Here is a 23,155-nt window from a genome sequence, read left to right as displayed (position 1 = left end):
GGAGAAGCAGGCTCCCCGATGAGCAGGGAGCTCCACATGGGGCTTGATCCCAGCTAACCCTGGAATCATGACCTGAGCTAATGGCAGATGCCCAACGACTTAGACCCCCAGGTGCCCCGAAAAAAAATTTTTTTTTTAAGATTTTATTTATTATAAATAGAGATCACAAGTAGGCAGAGAGGCAGGAAGAGAGGGGAAGCAGGCTCCCTGCTGAGTAGAGAGCCCAAGGAGGGGCTTGATCCCAGGACTCTGAGATCATAACCTGAGCCAAAGGCAGAGGCTTAACCCACTGAGCCATCCAGGAGCCCCAATTTTTGTCTTTTAAATCAAATAATATCATATTATTTTTGCTTAGAGAGAGGCAAAAGAGGAAACTTTTATTTCACCCCTTAGCATTTTAGAGAAAAATACCTGAGGCTTATTAGCTACAGTGAAACAATCTACAAATTAACTTTCAAGATCAAAAACCAGTGGTTGGGAGGACAGGGAGACTAATGAAGAGGGGCCAACGGGAGGGGAGGGCGGTGAGCAGGGCAGGAGAGAAAGATGAGCTCTTGGGAGACAGACTGAGAAGAAAGGGAGGAAAAGAGGCTTTCAGGGCAGGGAACAAGAAGGCAAATGAGAGGAAGAAGGAAAAGAAAGGAAGGGCGAGAGGGAGGAGAGGAAGAAGGTCCCGGGGTGTGGGAGTGCCAGATCTGGCGGGGAGAGCAGTGAGTGAAGACAACTCCCAGAAAGCAGTTTGAGTTTTCAGGTTTGGAAGGACAAGGAATACCTCTGCTCACAGCCTCTATCTGTCTGTGCACGGTGGAAGGTAGACAAGTGGGCCCTAGGAAAAGGAAGGAAGAGGCACGGTTTGTCCTAAGGATCTGTGACTTTTTGTCAGCTCTCTTTCCCTAACCCTTTCACTGCCCCTCCCCAACCCTGAGTTAGGGCCCCATTTATCATTTTCTTTCTTTTTTTTTTTTATTTTAAGATTTTGTTTATGGGGGCGCCTGGGTGGCTCAGTGGGTTAAAGCCTCTGACTTCGGCTCAGGTCATGATCCCAGGGTCCTGGGATCAAGCCCCGCATCGGGCTCTCTGCACAGCGGGGAGCCTGCTTCCTCCTCTCTCTGCCTGCCTCTCTGCCTACTTGTGATCTCTGTCTGTCAAATAAATAAATAAAATCTTAAAAAAAAAAAAAAAGATGTTGTTTATTTATTTGAGAGAGAGAGAGAGCATGCACACACAAGGGCATGATGGGGCGGGGGGTGCTTGGGAAAGGGAGAAGCAGACTCCCTGCTAAGCAAGGAGGCGGATATAAGTTTCGATCCTGGGACCCTGGGATCATGACCCGAGCCAAACGCAGATGTTTAACCGAAATGACCACCCAGGTGCCCTTATTCCTTCTTAAAAAAAAAAAAAAAAAAATTGATTGATTAATTGATTGATTGATTTTAGAGAGCCTGTGGTGGTGGGCAGGAGCAGAGGGAGAGGGACAATAAGACACCATGCTGCGGGCAGAGCCCAAGGCAGGGCTTGATCTCATGACCCTGAGATTAAGACCTGAGCTGAAACCAAGAGTTGGAGGCTTAACCAACTGAGCCACCCAGATACCTGTCTTTTCTTTAAAAAAAATTTTTTTTTTTTAAATTTCAGGGCTCTATTTTTTCTCTCTCTTAATCTTTTCCCTAGTTTAATGGGGGGAGGGAACAACAAACATTTGAAAAGATGGTAAACTCGCTCCAATTCCCTCATAAAGAACTGGAAACCAGTATGACAAGGAGATACTAGTTTACTACCTAACAGACAGGAAAATCATTTGTGTGTTTTCACAGTCATCCCGACACAGGTGTAAGTAAACAGGTACTCTCAGAACCTGCTGGCAAGAAGGCAAACTGGTGGGGTGCTGGGGTGTCTCAGACTCTTGATTTTGGCTCAGGTGGATCTCAGGGCTGTGGGATCAGGCTCTATGACCAGCAGGGAGTCTGCATGAGATTCCTTTCCCCGACTACCCCTCGTGCTCCTGTTTTCTCTCTCTCTCTCCTCTCATCTCTAAATTAAATAAATAAATCTTAAAAAAAAAAAAAAAAAAAAAAAAGCTTTTCTGGGGCACCTGGGTGGCTCAGTCAGTTGAGCATTGGACTCCTGACTTCGGATCAGATCATGATCTCAGGGTCCTGGGATTGAGCCCCACCTCAAGCCCTCTCCTGGGCATGCAGTCTGCTTAAGATTTTCTGTCTCCCTCTGCCCTTCTCCCTGCTCACATTCTCTCTCTAAAATAAATAAAATCTTTTAAAAAAACACTTTGCATGGCACCTGGATGTCTCAGTTGGCTGAGCATCTGCCTTCGGTTGGAGTCACGATCCCACGGTCCTGGGATCAAGCCCTGTGTCCGGCTCACTGCTCAGCCAAGAGTCTGCTTCTCCCTGTCCCACCGACCCTCCTCGCCTAGCTCGTGCTCTCTCTCAAATAAATAAATAGATAAAATCTTTTTAAAAAAATGCTTTGCTTCAAATATGATTTTTTTTTAAAGATTTTATTTATTAATTTGACAGAGAGAAATCACAAGTAGACAGAGAGGCAGCCAGAGAGAGAGAGGGAAGCAGGCTCTCTGCCGAGCAGAGAGCCCGATGCGGGACTCGATCTGAGATCATGACCTGAGCCGAAGGCAGCGGCTTAACCCACTGAGCCACCCAGGCGCCCCTCAAATATGATTTAAAAAAAAAATCTTCTGGGGTGCCTGGGAGGCTCAGTAGTTAAGCATCTGCCTTCAGCTCAGGTCATGGCCCCAGGGTCCTGGGATCGAGCCCCACATTGGGCTTCTGCTCTCTCTCACTGTGTCTCTATCAAATAAATAAATAAAATCTTAAAAAAAAAATCTTCATGCCAATGAGCAAAACATGAATAAAAGAAGCCCAATCAGCTACTACACACTAAAACTCATTCACATTTTGTTACCTCTACCAGCGGATTTTGAATTTCATGGTGTTTATGATATTGAGGCTTGCAAATATTTCTTATTATTACCTTGAGTGTCAGTAAATGTGGCAGGAGGAAACGGAAGAGAGGCAATCAGCCGGCTCATAAGCCATCCCACCCAGATGAGTTTCCTTTGCTCAAGCCCTGCCTTTCTACTCCCTGCCAGGAGCTGTGGGACGCAGAATGGAAGAGCCTTCAGGGCACTGGGCTGTGGGCAAACATCTGAAAATGGAATTACTGCATCAAGGGTTATGCAGAAAATTCTAATAAGGAAATTTCCCAAATATTGCCAAATTGTCTTCCTAAGTAGTCGACCCATCCACAGCCCTAAGCAGTGTAGGAGAGTGCTCCCCCATACCCTGACCTCTATGTATAGGTGTAATTGGAAAATTATTTTTGCCCAAATCCCATTAATTAAAAAAATGGCACCTTGACATTTCGATTTGTATCTTTAATTAGAGGTGAAATCGAGCATCTTTTCATAAGCTTATTGACTGCGCGCGCGCGTGTGTGTGTGTGTGTGTGTGTGTGTGGTTTTTAACATTCTTTTCTTTAAAGATTTTTATTTACTTAACAAAGACATACCAAGAAAGCACAAGTACGCAGAGCAGCAGGCAGAGAGGGAGAGGGAGGAACTCCCTGCTGAGCAGGAAGCCTGACGTGGGGCTCCATCCCAGGACCCTAGGATCATGACCTGAGCCGAAGGCAGACGCTTAATGTCTGAGCCACCCTGGCACCTCAATTGTGTGTGTTTTTAAAAATATTTATTTATTCATTTTAGAAAGAGAGAGCTCTCACTCATGCACGCTTGCATGCAGAAGGGGCAGAGGGAACGAATCCCAAGCAGAGCCCCAAAAAGCACAGAGGCTGTCGCAGGGCTCAATCCCATGACCCATGAAATCATGACCTGAGCAGGAACCAAGAGTCAGACACGCAACCAAATGAGCCACCCAGGTACCCCGGCTGTGTTTGTTTTTACGAAAAGCTTGCTCATGTCTTTTGCCCACCTTTGTATTTGGCCACCTTTTATATATTGACTTATTAGAGCTACTATATTAAAGAAAATAATCCTTTGACATATCTGTCACAACCATTTTTTAAAGTTTGTTATTTTGCTTTATTAACGGTACTTTATGGCTTTTGGGTTTTGTGTCATTCAAAGGTTTTTTGTTTTGTTTTGTTTTTTAAAGATTTTATTTATTTATTTGGCAGACAGAGATCACAAGCAGGCAGTGAGGCAGGCAGAGAGAGAAAGAGGAGGAAGCAGGCTCCCTGCTGAGCAGAGAGCCCGATGGCCGGCTCGATCCCAGGATGCTAGGATCATGACCTGAGCCGAAGGCAGAGGCTTAACCCACTGAGCCACCCAGGCCCCCCTTGGTCTTTAAATACATACATATATAAATATATTATATATATATATTTTTTTAAATTATTTTTAAGCTAGCTGAAATTGGTTTCCACCACTCTTACACAAAGTGCCTTAACAAATATACCTGCCACAATTGTGTAAAAATCAGTAATCTGTCATGTATAGTATTTTAATTTAAACCTATAATCCAGGAATGCCCCAGTGGCTCAGTCGGTTAAGTGGCTGCCTTTGGCTCAGGTCATGTTCCTAGATCCTGGGATCTAGTCCCGCATGGGGCTCCTTGCTCAGTGGGGAGCCTGTTTCTTCCTCTGCCTCTGCCTGCCACTCTGCCTGCCTGTGCTCTCTCTCTCTCACTCTAACAAATAAATAACATCTTTAAAAAATAAAATAAAATGAAATAAACCTGTAATCCAAAGTGGATCTAGGTATAACATTTTTGAGTGATGTCAGAAACTGGCCAAGGCTATTCCTCTGGCTTTACCCGTGTTAGGCCATGTTCTCCCGAATACCCCAAGAAGTGGCTCAAGGCAGTGAGGTTTCTGGGGCTCATACACACTGATCATTACTCACATAGTAGCTTCTCCTTTTGCAGCGGGTCTGGTATCACATCCTCTCTTTCCCCAAAAGAGCCACTCACCAGGTAGCGAGGATTATTCTTCCAAACATGCTGGTGCGTAGCTGAGTTTGGTAAACTGCCTCTCTGAGCTACAAATATACAATGTAATTAAAAGTGCTGGAAGGCCGCTTCATCACCTGTAACATCTAGGCCAATACCCAAACCACTACTACTACCGAAAGTGCCACTACTTGTTACTACCCATCACCACCACAGGTCTGTACAAAGAATACATCCCATTTTCTACAGAGCTTTCATATTCTAATTTCCGTGAGTTAAGCACATATTCTCCATTTTACAGTGAGGAGAGACTTGAGAAGCAGCATGGTGGGGTGGAAAGAGCAAGGTGCCCAAAGCTGCTTTGTCTTGAGGGCTCTGCTGAATCTGGCAAACTGGAAATTCAGTTTTCAACAAATTAGGAATCACTTTAAAAATGAAACAGTAATGGGGCGCCTGGGTGGCTCAGTGGGTTAAGCCGCTGCCTTCGGCTCAGGTCATGATCTCAGGGTCCTGGGATCGAGTCCCGCATCGGGCTCTCTGCTCAGCAGGGATCCTGCTTCCCTCTCTCTCTCTCTGCCTGCCTCTCTGTCTGCTTGTGATCTCTGTCTGTCAAATCAACAAATAAAATCTTAAAAAAAAAAAAATGAAACAGTAAGAAAATTTAATAAGGTTGATAGAAAAATCAATACTGAAACTTAGGGCGCCTGGGTGGCTCAGTGGGTTAAGCCGCTGCCTTCGGCTCAGGTCATGATCTCAGGGTCCTGGGATCGAGTCCCACATCGGGCTCTCTGCTCAGCAGGGAGCCTGCTTCCTTCTCTCTCTCTCTGCCTGCCTCTCAGTGTACTTGTGATTTCTCTGTCAAATAAATAAATAAAATCTTAAAAAAAAAAAATACTGAAACTTAATTTTATTTCTAAATGCCAGGAACAAAGTTAGAAAATAAAAATACAAAGAGATACCATTTACGGTGACATAATAATATGACATTCCACGAAAAAATTACAAATCTTTATTGGGAGATATTAAGCAAGATCTTTGTAAATGTAGAACTAGGGTATATTCATAGGTTGCAGAACACCACCCAGAATGAAAATAAAAAAGAGATTGCAGAACCCAGTATTGGAAAACTCTCATTTCTTGTGAAATCTGATCTGTGGATTCAATGCAATTCCAATTTTTTAAACATCACAAGCTAATTCTGAAATTACATGTTAAAGGCAAGAATGGCAAAGATACTTCCGAAGAACAGATGGAGGACATGTCTTTCCAGATTATCAAGACTATTTAATGCCATGTAGTGTAATTAAGAAAGGGTGGTGGTATTGGTACAAGGATCCACAAGGAGTGCCTTGTATACACAGGCACTCAGGAGAGGTGACAAAGCAGATCAATAATGAAGTACTTTTCACTTCCCTTCGTCTTTCCCTGGTGCTAGAAGAGCCATCGTTAATTTATCCGAGTGTAACTCTCCAGTTAACCTAACCATTTACTCCATGAAGGCAGGAAAGGTGATGCGAGGTAAGAATGTGATATTACCTTTAAAATAGCCATAGTATTGAAGATGATGGTACATAAAGTCTTCATAGGGATCGGGAAGAGTCTGTGAAAGGAAAAGCCCAATCAAGCAGGAAAGTCCTTTCAAAGAATACTGAACTCTTAACAAAAGGCACACAAAAATCTTTGCAAAGGACAACAGTTCTTGAGTTGGCGAGGACTTCTGTAAACAAACCAACTGAAAGACATTCATGCAAATTATTCTATCTTGGGGATCAAGATCTCCTGCTAGAAAAAGGTGCCACCAGAATATACCTTCTGCTCTAGTAGTATTGGATTTCTGTGGAGTTCCTGGAGAGGGGGGTGTACCGACCTCCTGCTTTAGCTCTGTTTCCAATGCTGGGAACATGTTCCTTCTGCACGGTATGCTGAAGACAAGTCTGTGACACCGGCATCCAGCCACAACCCCTGCCCAGTTTCCAGAAGGGCAGCGGATTACACAGAAGCTAAAAAACCAGAACAGGACAACTGAGAGGAAACAAAACAAAACAAACAAACAAACAAACAAACAAAAAACAAAAAACCCACTGCCGATTTCCCCCCACCCTCCTCCACCTGCGCGGCTCTGACGCGACTTTAAGAAACCCTGTCTCCCCGGCCAGTCCAGCCTCGTAAACGTCCAAGCACTGGGCTCCTGGTTCCTACTCTTGAGGGCCCGAGGCATACCTGAGGAATGAGGGAGGGGGGCTTGTCTTCCAGTCTGCGCCTCCTGAGGCGCCGGGCCCCTTGATGCTCCCATGCTTCCCTCTCGGAGGAGGGAGATACCCCCGACCAGGACGCGACAGGAACGTGAAAGAAACGGGGATGGAGGGATCCGACCGAGGTACCTCAGAGTAGATAAAAAAAGAAAGGTCACGGGCCCGGAGAGGGGCCCTGAAAATGGAATTCAGGGGTTCAGGGCTTCCTGGTGCCGGGAAAAGTGGTGAGGGGTAGTTTCCCTGAAGAGTCGGAGAGGAGGTGTAGAGATTTCCTAGGAGGGCGGAAGGAAGGGTGCGACCGCCTCCGCTCCCCGGCCGGTCTGGGGCAGCAGGGGTGTGCGCGACGCCTGCGGCAGCAGAGAAGCCTAAGCGAGGCGGGAGGCCACCGCACAGCAGGGACGGCTGCCGAGCCTCGCAGCGCTCTGAGAACACGCTCCCGGCGCTCGCACGCCACAGCTTTCTGCTAGGGTCCCGGTAGCCTAGCAACCTCGAGTCGGAAGCGGGAGGGCAGGACAGCGGGACTCTTCCGGGGAGCGAGGCCCCGCCCCCGGCGCCTGCGTGTGATCTTGGGAAATGTTCACCAGTGCGGCCAGACCCGTTTTTCAGACGCACTGCTCCTTTCAGGTCATGTTGCAGCCCCGCTTCTGGGGCATCGAAATTGGATTGGTGAATACAAGGACAGCTAGTGGTCCATGAAAATATTCCGAACTTCCTTAAGCATGTTTTTTGGCTTGGGCTCAGGTCGCAAGATCAAGCCCTGCCTTGGCTCAGGTTCCCGGAGTGTGCATAGGATTCTCTCTCCCTCTGCTCTTCCCGTTTGTGCTCTCTAAATATTGGGACTCTGGGTGGTTCAGTTGTTAGGCGTCTGCCTTTGGCTCAGGTCCTGGGATTGAGTCCCAAACAGGGTTTATTGCTCAGCGGGAGCCTGCTTCTCCCTCTGCCTGCCACTCCCCTTGCTTGTGCTGATAAAATCTTTAAAAAAGCAAAAAATAAATCTTAAAAAAAAAAAAAATCCCAAACTTCTTTGCTATTCCTTAGCCTTAGGTTAACTGTCAGGTGTTGCTCAAAGGGAGCAGTTTCTCCTCTCCTTTGAAGTTGTAATCTCGCCACCCCATAGATAGTTTTGAAAAACACACATTTTGACCATCAAATTGTCAGACTTCAAAGTGCTCCATTCTGTTAAGATAGTAACAAATGGGGGCACCTGGGTGCTCAGTCATGATCCCAGGGTCCTGGGATCGAGCACCACATTGGGCTCCCGGCTCAGCCGGGAGCCAGGTTCTTCCTCTCCCACTGCCTCTCCGCTACTCAAGTTCTTTCCTTCACTCTGCTCTCAAAAAAAAGAAGATAATGACAAAGGTACTGGTGCTCTGCAGCAATTCCTACAAGTCTAGAAAACTGCTAGATAGTTAAAGCAAAAGCTTTAATTGCTAGTTGGTAGCCTTTATTTCTACAAATTTGCTCTACGCAAATTACAAGTTTGTATACAAAATGTCACCCCAACACCTGCATAATGGTAAAAAGAAACCCAACACACCAGTATACGTGACATGGAGTAGGTAAAACTTCCCACTTACATGCATATAAATAGATTGGAATAAAATTCAAACTATTAATTGTTGTCTTTGGTTAGCTTTATATGAACATAACCAAAGTAGAGATTACCTTTATAATCAGGGAAAAAGTCCATCTTCAAAACCACATAAAATCATTTCCAGGATTTTAGGTCAAACATTAGCTAATATTATAGAGTACAAGCTCCAAAATACAAGTCTTAGCACCTTCTAGTGCCAAAACCCTGTTTTCTCACCCTGTTCCCACCACCACTCTCACTCCCACTGACTCAAGATCCTGTGGCTCTTCTTTTTCCTGAGAGCTTCAGTGTTCACACATGCCTTCTGCTGTATTTAGAAGAAAAAAAAATTAAGACTGGACTTAAAACAAGTCTTGATTACATAATCATGAAACAACAGCCTTGAAAGAGCAAAAGGATAACCAATCAGAAGTATAAAAAAAGCTTTATTAGAGCATATATACAAATTTACAAGGCCAGAAACTGGAGAAATACAAACAGCTTTAAAACACAATTTGCCGTTTCTTCAGTTTAAAGTGACTTTTACCTGATTGTGATACAATAGAAAGTACAGAACAGTAAACTGCTTTTTAAATACTGGAATTTTATGGAGAGTACATTCACATAAAAGGGAGGTGAATTTTGGAATAAGGTGAGACAATGGAGACACATTAATACATACAGTGGCTCTTGTTACATTTACTGCCACACATATGAGAGGGAAATCCTCAAAATTAAAAAGATACGAACACCTGCTGCTGCCTGTATTGAAATTTGAATAATGCCACTGGTGTATGTGAAATGACTGAACTACCAGTTCTAGAATTTTTGAAAAAGAGATCTCTAGAGTGTGGCGGTCTGTCAACACAAGAGAAACACCTCGATATACCTCAGCACTTCAGGGGTGGCAGGCTAGAAGAGGTCAGAGATTCGGATAATCCCAGTTAAGCAAAACAGAATACAGAGCTGCCTTCTTAATTGCACTTGTTCTGGATAGAAGTTAATGAGAGAGAGCCGCACTAGGAACTAAATGAGACTCTATGAGACAGAAGATCCTTCACTTTTTGTCAGCGAGTGCTCTGCTGAGATATCATACTCCTGAATCACGTGTTCCAGATCGATGAGGTTAATGTACCTGATACAATGAGCTTGCCAGAGTGAGAATAAAGGCAGCCATGTCAAAGCGTTCGGTCAACGTCACCCTTCAGCAAAACAGAAACATTACATTTCGTAAATGTGAAAACTCTGCAGGTGTATGCTTTTGCCCAGGAAATTCATATGCTCTCCCTCTTAACATTTATAGTTTATTGACAACGGTAAAACCGATGAAGCCTCTGAACTGAACACGAAGAAAAAGATCAGTAATAAAAAAAAAAACAAAAAACAAAAAACCCCACTCCCCCCATAAAACTATGTGTTTGGAGCCATTTTTCTCCTCTTCAGTCTTGCTCGCCAATCCTCAGGAAGCGCTTCAAAATTAGCATTCCTCTCTGCCATGCCACTGTGAAAACAACACACAGATTACTTCACTGGCAAGAAAAAGTAGGAAACTGTTCACAAAAACTATTACGTGACACTGAAACTCTGATCTTTGTTTATGAATGTGCTTCAAGTTTCTCAACTAGGTACCAATATACTCTTCATCAAATTTCTGAATTCTGATGCATCAAAGACATACACACTCTCTCTATAGTTTCATGAACACGTAAGTATGTATTCACTTTTAGCTACCTCCTGTAACCATTAAAGCCACACTGAAGGAAAACAATTCTTGTGAAAGTTTATCTTGGCCCCGAAGAGGTTCAACTCTTTAGGAAAGACGTATCTTTTTTTTTTTTTTTTTAGATTTTATTTATTTATTTGACAGACAGAGATCACAAGTAGGCAGAGAGGCAGGCAGAGAGAGAGAGAGAGAGAGAGGGAAGCAGGCTTCCTGCGGAGCAGAGAGCCCGATGCAGGGCTCGATCCCAGGACCCTGAGATCATGACCCGAGCCGAAGGCAGCAGCCCAAACCACTGAGCCACCCAGGCGCCCCAGGAAAGACGTATCTTAACTCATCGTCGGAAACCTTTGGATTTTGAGGTTCTCTTTTTAAAAAATTTTATTTATTTGACAGACAGAGAGATCACAAGCAGGCAGAGAGGCAGGCGGGGGCTGGGGGGTGAGCAGGCTTACTGCTGAGCAGAGAGCCTGATGTAGGGCTTGATTCCAGGACCCTGAGATCATGTCCTGAGCCGAAGGCAAAGGCTTAACCCACTGAGCCACCCAGGTGCCCCTGAAGTTTTCTTTTGAACAGTTTTATTTTTAAGCAGTGATACCTCATGGCTTATTCAAGTATTTTCAAAACAGCCTGAGCTCAGATTCTATTCTTACAATAACCACAATGGATGCATTGAGATCCTTTTATAAATCTAAAATAATAGAATCTCTGCAATTCCCTACCTATCTCGAAAGTTTGCTATGTCATCATTATAGGAATTAATCATTACTCAGTTTCCAGCAATACTAAAAAAAGACAAAAAATTAATAAGAAAACCAAATAATGGAATCATCTACAAGAATGAGGCAAAAGTGCAATGAACTGTCACTTAGTGCACCCTTAGTTTTCTTATTGTGTTGCCCCAAAGAGTATACAACCATTCAAGGAAGTAAAGTCTGGAGGCAACATCTTCACGGTCTCCTTCCTCTCCAATATTACTATTTTTTTTAAAAAAAAGATTTTATTTATTTATTTGAGAGAGAAATCACAAATAGGCAGACAGGCAGGCAGAGAGAAAGAGGGAAGCAGACTCCCTACCAAGTAAAGAGCCCAATGTGGGGCTGAGATCATGACCTGAGCTGAAGGTAGAGAGAGACGCAACCCACTGAGCTATCCAGGCACCCATATTATTACTATTTTTTAAGTAAGCTCTATGCCCAACATGAGGCTTGAACGCACAATCCCAAGATCTAGCAAACGAGCCAGCCAGGGGCCCCTACCCCACAATTATTAGACCAACTAGAAGATAAATGCAAACAAACAGACAGTGGCATTGGACATTCTAATTATGATGGTAAAACTTTTCGGGTAAGAAAAATTTCAGACTATGGATATTAAGAGGACCATATCCTAGAAGAATTTTCTCAAATTTGAGATTGATGAATGAACAGTGTATTTCTAAGAAGAAAAAGGAAATACAATATTCTCACTAAAAAGGAACAACAACAGGGACGCCTGGGTGGCTCAGTTGGTTAAGCAGCTGCCTTCGGCTCAGGTCATGATCCCAGCGTCCTGGGATCGAGTCCCACATCGGGCTCCTTGCTCCGCAGGGAGCCTGCTTCTCCCTCTGACTCTGCCTTCTACTGTGTCTGCCTTGCTCGCTCTCGCTCTGACAAATAAATAAATCTTAAAAAAAAAAAAAAAAAAAAAAAGGAACAACAACAACAAATTAAATAAATAAATAAAAAGGAACAGTATCAGGGGGCCTGGGTGGCTCAGTCATTCAAGTAGCTGCCTTTAACCCTCGTCATGATCCCCGGGTCCAGGGACTGAGCCCCACATCGGGCTCCTTGCTCAGCAGGAGACTGCTTCTCCCTCTCCCTGCCACTCCCCTTGCTTGCTCTCTAATAAATAAATAAAATCTTAAAAAAAAAGAGAGAAAAAAGGAACAACCAGAACTATCTCATTTCCCTAAAATTACATATAACAAGAATCTTCCAGATTTTATTATGCTGTATGCTATGATTTATTTCATAGGGTTCTTAAGGAGACAAGTGCTAAAAGGAGGTATGTAATAATTGGATAAATGGACACTTTAGAAATAATATTCCTTACAATGACCATTTCAATTGGTAGTTATGTATCTAAAAATAAAAAATGTTTTGAGTTATGAAACAAAAGATGGTGATATCCTCTTCCAAATGTTTTCATTGATGTTGCAAGTGGGAGAACCAGAAGTAATAAGCTAGAACCTAACTGAGACAGATGTGAAATAGGTAGTAAGACTACTTCTGAGTATATTCCAGGTTATGTATGACAACTGAATGATTAGTTGCATTCAAAGAATGTTGCTCAGTTTCTTTACTCTATCTACCCTCAGAACCAGAAAAATAAAGAAAAATACCTGGGTTAGCTATGTTTCAATTCTTACCAAATCTCTAATGAAGTTTTCTCCCCTTCCCTTTTTAAGTCTTTTTTTAAAGTAAGCTCTGTGACCCAACATGGGGCTTGAACTCAAAATCCCAACCCCCAGATCAAGAGTGCCATTCTCCACCGACTGAGCCAGCCCCCCGTCCTTTTAACTTCTGTAAATTATTGTAAAATAATTTTTTAAAAAGTTATAAAAGCGTCTATTGGGTCTACCTGGTAAAAGGGGATCTGTTTTTCCTGGTATGCTCAGAGTTAAAGATGCTCCTTTGCTTAAGAGGAACAATCAGTAGCATAAAGTGTTAAAACCTTGGTATTTCTAACTTTGAAAAAGGGTAAATCATAATTTTTTACGGGGAAATAAACATTACTGTGAATTATGAACCTTTAGGTAAGTTTGAAAAAAAAAAAAAAAAAAAAAAAAAAAAAGTTAAGGACTGTGATTCAAAGAATATGACGACTGCTCTAAAACCATCACCACAACCCACTCTCATCTGTGGTTTCTTTTTACCTGACCAGCTGCTGCTGTTTCCACTCTTCGATTCGCTTCTGTGCAGTTGATTCCCGGTCCTCTTCACTAGAACTAGAGTTCTCCTCTTCATCTAACTCACGTTGGATACTCTGCCACTTCTTTACCAGAGAGGGCATTTTGGTTTTACTCTTCTTTGCCTAAGGTTAAAGGTCAAAAAGAAAATAATATATAAAATATGGAAATGAGACCCATGTAAGATCAAGATCTCTTCTTAGATCCAAGGAATAAAGGGACTTTAAAATCAAAAGGACAGGGCGCCTGGGTGGCTCAGTGGATTAAGCCACTGCCTTCGGCTCGGGTCATGATCTCAGGGTCCTGGGATTGAGGCCCATATCGGGCTCTCTGCTCAGCAGGGAGCCTGCTTCCTCCTCTCTCTCTGCCTGCCTGCCTCTCTGTCTGCTTGTGATCTCTCTCTCTCTCTCTCTGTCAAATAAATAAATAAATAATCTTTAAAATAAAATAAAATCTTTAAACAAATAAATAAATAAAATAAAATCAAAAGGACAGAAACAAAATAAATCCATTTAAGTTCTTGTCAAAAATCTCTACTAACTATAAACTTAATTACTGCTTGGCTGAAAATCTAAAAACTATAAAAAAAAATCTAAAAACGAAGTATGTTTTTATTAAATCAGGTCAGAAAACAAAATTTCCTTTAGCCTCATTATTTTATGGAATTCAAAACTGTTGCCTTTTTTATTTTAAGATTTTATTTATTTATTTGACAGAGAGAGATTATAAGTAGGGAGAGAGGAGGAAGCAGGCTCCCTGCTGAGCAGAGAGCCCGATGAGGGACTCGATCCCAGGACCCTGAGATCATGACCTGAGCCGAAGGCAGCGGCTTAACCCACTGAGCCACCCAGGCGCCCCAAAACTGTTGCCTTTTATCTCAACTCAGAATTACAGTGTTTCCTTTGGCAAATTTTAAACAGATGCCCGGTTTACATCAAGTGAAAAACAGCTGAGAAATAAATGGCCAGCTTTCCTGGAAAGAGCAACATAGTCAATGGCAACAAATACTAAAAAAGCAAGGAGATACATCAATGGTTTGCTCTATTATCACCTTCAGGCCTCTGATCAATGGCACTCTAGCAAAGAGGCCTTCCCTGACCACCCTATAGGAGACAACACCACCTCCCAAAGACCACTTTTTGTCCTCTAACACTGCTTATTTTTTCTCACTGCATTTTAAGCACCAAATATGCACATACTTATTTATTTGTCTCCCCGTTCCCTCTCTTCTCCAGCCCTCCAGGAGGGAATCTCCACAAAAACAGGATTTGTTTGACTCTCTACTGAATCCCAAGCTTCTAAGGAGAATGTCTGACAAATCATATGCATTAAAAATATTTTATCCCTGTATTTTGAAGAGCAGCAGAGCTGTGTCTGAAGACCTGACCAGGTCCCACACCATAAGCACGACCAGCAGGCACACAGGTGGTAGGTGTGAATACCTGCTTCTGTGCTCACTCTGGACTGGATGTGGGGGCCCAAACTGTTTTTACAGTCTGCACTTGTGAGACATTTCTTGTCTTCAAAAATCTGAGAAAATAAGTTTCATATTTTTAGTCTTTCTTCTGTTATGTAGCTCCCTGGTAACTCAATACCCTATTTGGACTGTAACTTAGAGTTCTTAACTTTCTGGGGGAAATGAGTGCCCATCTGTTGTGCAGACACCTTTAGTTCCCACACACGTTCCCATGTTCCAGTCTGTCCTTTCACCTGTGATACAGGCTCTCACACTGTATACACCCCCTTCCTGCAAGCTCCAGAACAGCCCACTCTGGCTTAGCAGGGAACCAACTGAGTCAAAAGTAACATGAACTAATAATGGTCACATGAACACAGAGGGCTCAATGAGGTATCATCTTTCACTGAACATTGGCAACCATGATTAAAGAACAAAGCTCTTGGGGCGCCTGGATGGCTCAGTGGGGTAAAGCCTCTGCCTTCAGCTCAGGTCATGATCCAGGGGTCCTGGATCGAGCCCCGCCTCAGAGTCTCTGCTCAGCGGGGAGCTTGCTTCCCTCCCCCAACTCTGCCGGCTTCTCTGCCTACTTGAGATCTCTGTCAAATAAATAAATAAAATCTTTAAAAAAAAAAAAAAAACAACATAGCTCCGGGTAGAGTTACTCTTGTTTCATTTTGACTTCTATTGGGCTTTGTGAAAAAAATTTTTTTATCCCATGATTCCTATCAGTCATGGGAAAATTAGTTATGTTTTAGAAGTTTATTGCCAATCACAATCAAAACCATGGATATAGAGTTACATTGGCTGTTTAAGCACATTTTCACAGGGGAACACTGAAGTCAGATGAAGAAAAACTGAATGGTTAGGACTTATTTTCTAGTAAGCTGTACACAAAACTCTTTAGCAAAAAGACTGAAAACTGGGGCGCCTGGGTGGTTCAGTTGGTTAAAGCTCTGTCTTCGGCTCAGGTTGTGATCTCAGGGTCCTGGGATGGACTCCCTGCTCAGCTGGGAGTCTGCTTCTCCCTCTGCCCCTCCCCACCACTTGCGCTCTCTCTCAAATAAAATCTTAAGGAAAAAAAAGATTGAAAACATGTATTTCAAATATTCCCGAACATGAGGCACTGAGTATTTTATATATATATATTTTAAAGTAGACTCCATGCCCAGCAGGGAGCCCATCTGGCGCTTGAACTCATAATAACCCTGAGATCAAGACCAGGGTTGAGATCAAAAGCTGTATTCTTAACCAACTGAGCCACCCAGCCGCCCCTATTTTTTTTTTTTTTAAGATTTTATTTACTTATTTTAGAGAGAGACAGCACACACATGCAACGCATAAAGGAGAGGGGCAGAGGAAGAAGACAGAGAATTCCAGGCAGACGCTGCGCTAAGCACGAAGCCACACGTGGAGCTCAAGTTCAGGACACTGAGATCATTACCTGCACTGAAACAGAGAGTCAGACACAAGTGACTGGGCCACTCAGGTGCCTCCATTTTATATTCTTTTAAAATGGCCTATACACAACAAAGAGGCCATCATTTGTTTCAATATTAAGTATATAAAAATTATACATTACCAAGTTAGAATTCTGGATTTTTCAAGACCACAGAAGCATGACTGGCTAAAAAATTACTTACTGCAGTAAAAGAGGCAGAAGCAATTATGTCTGGTGGGTCAGAAAAAGGGTGTCAAGGAAGGCTTCAGAAGATAAATGATTCCCGAGAACTGGTTGTTCTAACATTTCATTGTGTAAAGAGCAAACAGTATTGGGACTGGTGGACAAAGTAAAGGCAGGGAAGTGGTAAACAGTATTTTGACTCAGGAGAGCTGTGTATACTTTGGTGTAGAGCTTGACATTGGTCTACTTTACACACTGTCTTGTTATTATTGACTGCTCTAATATTCACTTCATGTCCAGGTAATTTCTATCTGAAAAAATGGTACCAAGTTGGACAAATGGTTTAATCTGGAAACATTATCTATTTTGTGTGAATGTAGAACCCATTCAAGAAGATTCTTTGAACCACTGTAAGGCAAATGAATTTGCCCTGTTGTGCCTGTGCTCACTCCTCAAAGCAAAAGAAAAAAAAAAAAAAAAACTAATGATATAAAAAAAAAAAAAAAAAAGTTGAGGTAGAAAAGAATTTGCCCTGTTAAAGTGATAAAGTTGAGGTAGAAGAGAAAGTGCTAACACAAAGGACAAAAGCTGATGAGAAAGTTGGTTTTTGTTTTTTGGTTTTTGTTTTTGCAGGGCACCTGGGTGGCTCAGTTGTTAAGCATCCACCTTTGGCTCAGGTCATGATCCCAGGGTCCTGGGATCAGCCCTGTGTAGGCTCCCCACTCAGCAGGAGGCCGGCTTCTCCCTCTTCCACTCCCCCTGCTTATAGTCTCTCTCTCTCACGGTCTCTCTGTCAAATGAATAAAATCTTTGGGGGGGGGGAGAAAGAAAGAAAGGAAGTTTTTTTGGGTAATCAGGACATTCAAAGTGGCCATGTGACATGACATCAGAATGATGTCTCCAAACCCTGTTTCCTCACAGAAACATTACTGTAAACAAAAACTGACTAAAATGGCTTTATAGGAACTCTGGAAATGAACTAAAGATCTACAGCAACCAAGAGAACACTCAATCAGAAGCCCCACACTTCGGGTGCCTGGCTGGCTCAGTAGGTAGAGCATATGACTTCTAATCTCAGAGCTTTAAGTCTGAGCCCCATACTGGGTGCAGAGATTATGTACAGACAAAATCTTGGTGAAAAAACAAGTAGTTTAGTAGTAGTGGTAGCCCCACTCAAAACAATAGGAAATTCTGTGGCTTGTCTGTTTGCCTATGTGAACCACCCTCTCCCACATGGTTGGGGTGAAATAGCCAATTCTCAGTTCCCTCCTTTAGGAGGGAAAGAAAAGAATGGAATGTTCTATCCTGGCTGTGGCTGCCTGAAGGACTGGTTTCTGTTAACTGCCTAACTGAGAGCTCAAGTAGGAATGGCAGTATGTTTTGCTGGATTTCAGGCTGGAAGCCATGAAAGGCAGTGGCAGGTATTATGGCATGCGAAAACCATGTGGAAACTGCAGTCATGTGGACACCTGGAAGCAAGAGATTAGGGGCAGAAGAATACTATACAGAGAGCATGTAAGGCTCCTAAAAGCAGGTGTGAGACTCTCCGGAAAATTAAAATTAAAATTCAATGTATACAGGGGGATGAGAAAAAAAGGAAAGCATAAATCCAGGGAATACAAATGCCCAGAAAAGGCCCAAAAGATCTTGAGCCTTCGTACAGGGCTCATTAATGAAGTTCTTTCCACAAATATAGCAAGGCTACAAAAACTGGGAGACAGAGTTGTTTTCTCAAATGCCTAATTTTCAACACAGGGAAAAAAAAATCACAAAACTAGGAAACTAAGAAACACACCCATTCAAAGGAAAAGAAAATTTCTAGAAACCAACCATAAACACATGCTGAAGACATACTAGACAAAGACGTCAAAACAGTTGTCTTAAAAGTGCTCAGGGGTGCCTGGGTGACTCAGTTGTTAAGTGTCTGCCTTCAGCTCAGGTCATGATCCCAGGGTTCTGGGACTGAGCCCCATATTGGAATCCCCACTCAGGAAGAAGCCTGCTTCTCCTTCTCCCACTCCACCTGCTTGTGTTCCCTTTCTGGTTGTGTTTCTCTCTGTCAAATAAATAAATAAATAATCTTTAAAAAAAAAAAAAAAGAGTATAAAATTAAGAAAAAGAAAAGTTTTAAATGTGCCCCAAAAGCTAAAGGAAAACACCAGCAAAGAACTAAAGGAAATTAGGAAAGTTATACATAAACAAGATGAGATTATCAACAAAGAGATAGATATTAAAAAAAAAATCCAAAGCAGATAAAAATTCTGAAGTTGAAAAATGTGAACTAAAAAATTCATTAGCTCAATAGCAGACTCTGATAGGCAGAAGAAAGGATCGGTAAAATTCATGGTAGGTCATTTTATTTTTTTAATTTTTTTTTTTTTTTTAAAGATTTTATTTATTTGACAGGCAGAGATTACAAGTAGGCAGAGAGGCAGGCAGAGAGAGAGAGAGAGGGAAAGAGGCTCCCCACTGAGCAGAGAGCCCAATGCGGGGCCCAATCCCAGCACCCTGGGATCATGACCTGAGCCAAAGGCAGAGGCTTTAACCCACTGAGCCACCCAGGCGCCCCCATGGTAGGTCATTTTAAATTACTGAGTCTGCGGAGCAAAAAGGAAAAAGAATGAAGCAAAGTAAACACGGCCTAAGTGACTTATAATACACTCTTAAGTGGACCAACATATGCATTATCGAAGTCCCAGGAGGATGGAAAGGAAAGGGCAAAACTCAGTTTAAAAATAGCCACAGGGTGGGACACCTGGGAGGCTCAGTTGGTTAAGCCTCTGCCTTCAGTGCAGGTCATGATCCCAGTGTCCTGGGATCAAGTCCCACATCAGGCTCCTTGTTCTGCTAGGAGCCTGCTTCTCCCTCTGCCTGTACTGTCTCTCTGAAAAATAAGTAAACAAAATCTAAAAAAAAAAAAAGCTAAAAAAAAAGTGCCTAGATGGCTCAATCACTTAAGCATCTGACTCTTGATATCAACTAACTCAGGTTTTGTTCTCAAGGTCATGAGTTCAAGCCCCATACTGGGCTCCATGCTGGGTATGGAGACTACTTCTAAAAAAAAGTAGGGAGTAGGCTCAGTCAGGCTCCGTTGTTAAGCTTCTCTTTTTGGCTCAGGTCATGATTCCAGGGTCTGAGAACTGAGCCGTACATCAGGCTCCCTGCTCTGGTGAGCCTGCTTTTCCCTTTCCTTCCCTGCTGTTCCCCGGGTTGTGTGCTCACGCTCTGTCAAATAAATAAATAAAATCTTTAAAAAAAGTTTTTAATTACAAAAACAAAAGTGAAAGGAAAAAAAAATAGGCAAAAACTTCCCAAATTTAAGACATGGATATACATATCCAAGAGGTCTAAACAAACTTCATGTGGTATAAATCCTAAAAGACCACACTGTGACATAACTTGTCAAAAGCCAAAGAGAATCTAAAAGCAAGGGAAAAAAAAAAAAGTGACTTGTCATATACAAGGGATCCTCGATAAGATTATCAGAGGATTTCTGGCAGAAATGACATAGGCCAGGGCGCCTGGGTGGCTCAGTGGGTTAAAGCCTCTGCCTTCGGCTCAGGTTATGATCCCAGGGTCCTGGGATCGAGCCCCGCATCGGGCTCTCTGCTCTGCGGAGAGCCTGCTTCCACCTTTCTCTCTCTGCCTACTTGTGATCTCTCTGTCAAATAAATAAATAAAATCTTAAAAAAAAAAAAACATAGGCCAAAAGATAGGAGGAGGATATATTTAAAGTGGTGAAACTAAAAAAAAAAAAAAAAAAAAAAAGAAGCAGCAGCCAATTCAGAATTCTATACCAGGCGACACTTTCCTTCAAAAATAAGAAAAAAATGTAAGATGTTCCCAAAATTAACAAAAGCTGAGGGAGTTCCTTACTGCTTGACTTGCCTTGTAAAAAATGCTTAAGGGAGTGGAGTCCTTCAAGTTGAAATGAAAAGATGCCAGAAGGTAACTAGTCATACAAATATATAAAATTTTCTGGTAAAGGTAAATACATGAACGAATATAAAAACCAGTATGATTATGATTTTGGTTTGTAACTCTACTTCTTACTCTTCTAAAAATTTAAAAGGCAAAGCATAAAAATAATTTTAAAACTACATTAATGGGTACAATATATAAAGACGTAATTTATAACACCAATAATGGAGTGGGGTGCAGCTATATAGTTTTTTGTCTGCAGTGCAGTGTATTAGTTTAAAATAGATTATTGTAACTTCAGCACATTATATATAATACCCACACCACAAAGAAATAAACATAGAATATATGCAAAAAGAAATGACAAGTGAATCAAAATGTGTCACTGTAAAAAAAAAGTCAACTAAACACAAAAGGCAGCAATTAGAGAAGAAATGAGGATAAAAAGCTTTATAAGATATCTACAGAAAACAGGTAACAAAATGGTAGTGGTAAGTCCTCCCCTTTTAGTCACTACTGATAATAAATTTGTCATTTACTGATCTAAACAAAATTCTCCAATTAAAAGTCCCATACTGCCAGAATGGATGTAAAAAAATAGAATTGTGGGGCACTTGGGTGGCTCAGTCAGTTGAGCGTCATGACCTGAAGGCAGATGTTTAACTGACTGGGCCACCTAGGTGCTCTAAAAAAAAATTTTTTTTTTTTTTAATTTTGTTTGAGAGAGAGACAGACAGCATGAGAGGGGAAAGGGTTGGAGGGAGAAGCAGACTCCCTGCTGAGCAGGGAGCCTGAGTCGGGACTTGATCCTAGGACTCCAGGATCATGACCCAAGCAAAAGGCAGTCACCCAACTGAGCCACCTAAGTACCCTAAAATATTTTTAAAATAGAAACTTAGATTTACTCTACCTTATCTTTCTTTCCTTTTTTGGTCTTCTCAGGTGGTGGCACTTTGGGAGCTGGTGGTGGTGGTGGAGGAGGAGGAGGAGGAGGAGGTGGTGGTGGTTCAATAATGGCAGTGGTAGGCACAGCACCTCGGGCTTGGACTGGCTGCAGTGTGGGAGCAGTCACTGCCATTGGGACAGAACATTCCGTGTAGCTCATAATTGCAGAAGCTGATGCCAGTCCTAGGTAATTTGACTGCAGGCTCATTCCTCTGGCCTGATGACCCATTCCTGTTGCTGGATGGCTAACTGATAGTGCCTGGTGTCCAATCCCTGCAGACTGGTGTCCAATCCCTGCTGCCTGGTGACCTAACACAGAAAACATAAAACAAGACTGTAAGAAGGATATTGTGACAAGCAAAAACGAGGAAAAGACAGAAAAGAGAACTGGGGGTTAGATCACCATGAAATGTCAGTACACCTTTTCCTCAAAAAATATAGCCATAGGGCACCTGGGTGACTCAGTTGGTTAAATGTCTGAGTCAGGTCATAATCTCTGGAAGGTGAGATCAAGGCCTGCACTGGGCTCCACACTCAGCAGGGAGTCTGCCTGAGGATTTCTTTCACTCTCCTCCTCCCCAACTCTCAACTAAATAAATCTTAAAAAAAAAAAAAATAAATATATATATATATATATGTGTGTGTGTGTGTGTGTGTGTGTGTGTGCATATATACACACACATATATATATTTTTTGTATATATATATATATATATGTGTGTACATATATAGCCACAGGAGCACCTGGGTGGCTCAGGCAGTTAAGCGCTGGCCTTTGGGTGAGGTCATGATCCCAGCATCCTGGGATTGAGTCCCACACTGGGCTCCTTGCTCAGCTGGGAGCCTGCTTCTCTCTCTGCCTGCTGCTCCCCCTGCTTGTGCTCTGACAAATAAATAAAATCTTAAAAATAAATAAATAGATAAATAGATAGACTGACTCTTGATCCTGAGTTCAAGAGTTGCATGCTCTATCAAATAAGCCAGCCAGGCACCCCCACAGTACGGTACTTAAACATCAAAATTACTGAAGTCATATAAGTGCACAGAAAACAATCTGGAAGGACACACAATAGTTTTCCGTAACTAGAAGAAATATACAGAAAGAGATTTTTGTTTTTGTTTTTTGTTTTAAAGATTTTATTTATTTGACAGAGACTCAGCGAGAGAGGGAACACACGCAGGGGGAGTGAGAGAGGGAGAAGCAGGTCTCCCACTGAGCAAGGAGCCTGATGCGGGGTTGATCCCAGGACACCGGGATCATGACCTGAGCTGAAGGCAGCCGCTTAATGACCAAGCCACCCAGGTACCCCTAGAAAGAGTTTTTAAAATGAAGACTTTGGGTTGCGTGGGTAGCTCAGTGGTTAAGTGTTGGACTCCCCCACACTGGGCTCCACACTGGGTGTGGCATCTATATAAACAAAATAATGAAGTGAAAAGCCTTTACCTGACATCCAATCCTGAAAACAAAGATATAACACACTAAGGAAAACATTTTAATCACAAGGTTTACCTGCAGCTATAGCTGACTGGCTGTAGAGTACCGGAGAACTACCGATGGTAGCTGATCTCTGAACTACTGCAGTACTAATTTCTGTAGCTTTTCTTTTTACTGCTTTAGTGGAAGGCGAACTTGAGACAGTAGAGTCAACTGAACTCTGAAACAAAGAGAAATCTAGTTAGTGGCTGAAAGTTCTGATTAAACGTCCTCTTCTAAAACAAAACATGGTGTCAAATCATGCCCCAGTCCCCAGAAACTCTTCAGAATGCCAAA

General features: G+C 42.5%; 2 protein-coding genes across 9 annotated transcripts in view; both read right to left on the bottom strand.

Annotated features, from left to right (window-relative positions):
* Positions 1-7,897, bottom strand: part of AGBL2 (AGBL carboxypeptidase 2) — a 41,624-nt gene extending 33,727 nt beyond the window's left edge. Inside the window, exons 1-5 of one of the 8 annotated variants that reach the window (XM_004763036.3) lie at positions 7,164-7,897; positions 6,811-6,943; positions 6,480-6,543; positions 4,898-5,032; positions 773-826 (exon numbers count right to left, since the gene is read on the bottom strand). In XM_004763036.3, coding sequence (XP_004763093.1) covers positions 773-826; positions 4,898-5,032; positions 6,480-6,543; positions 6,811-6,846 — 289 coding nt within the window. In that variant the 5' untranslated portion in view covers positions 6,847-6,943; positions 7,164-7,897. Of the gene's footprint in view, positions 1-772; positions 827-4,897; positions 5,033-6,479; positions 6,544-6,810; positions 6,944-7,163 lie in introns of those variants that run through there. The other 7 variants (XM_013061780.2, XM_045065885.1, XM_004763034.3 and 4 more) reach the window with 7 other exon arrangements.
* A 1,297-nt stretch (positions 7,898-9,194) lies between these two features.
* FNBP4 (formin binding protein 4) overlaps positions 9,195-23,155 on the bottom strand; it is a gene marked incomplete at its 5' end in the record, with an annotated part of 40,244 nt that continues 26,283 nt past the window's right edge. The window contains 4 exon segments of the mRNA XM_045065884.1: positions 9,195-10,269; positions 13,406-13,563; positions 21,350-21,693; positions 22,895-23,039. Coding sequence (XP_044921819.1) covers positions 10,179-10,269; positions 13,406-13,563; positions 21,350-21,693; positions 22,895-23,039 — 738 coding nt within the window.

The sequence above is a fragment of the Mustela putorius genome, unplaced genomic scaffold (genome assembly GCF_011764305.1).
Source record: "Mustela putorius furo isolate JIRA1106 unplaced genomic scaffold, ASM1176430v1.1 tig00003859_pilon_pilon_pilon, whole genome shotgun sequence".
Lineage (NCBI taxonomy): Eukaryota > Metazoa > Chordata > Mammalia > Carnivora > Mustelidae > Mustela > Mustela putorius.
This window is presented reverse-complemented; position numbering and strand designations above follow the sequence as displayed.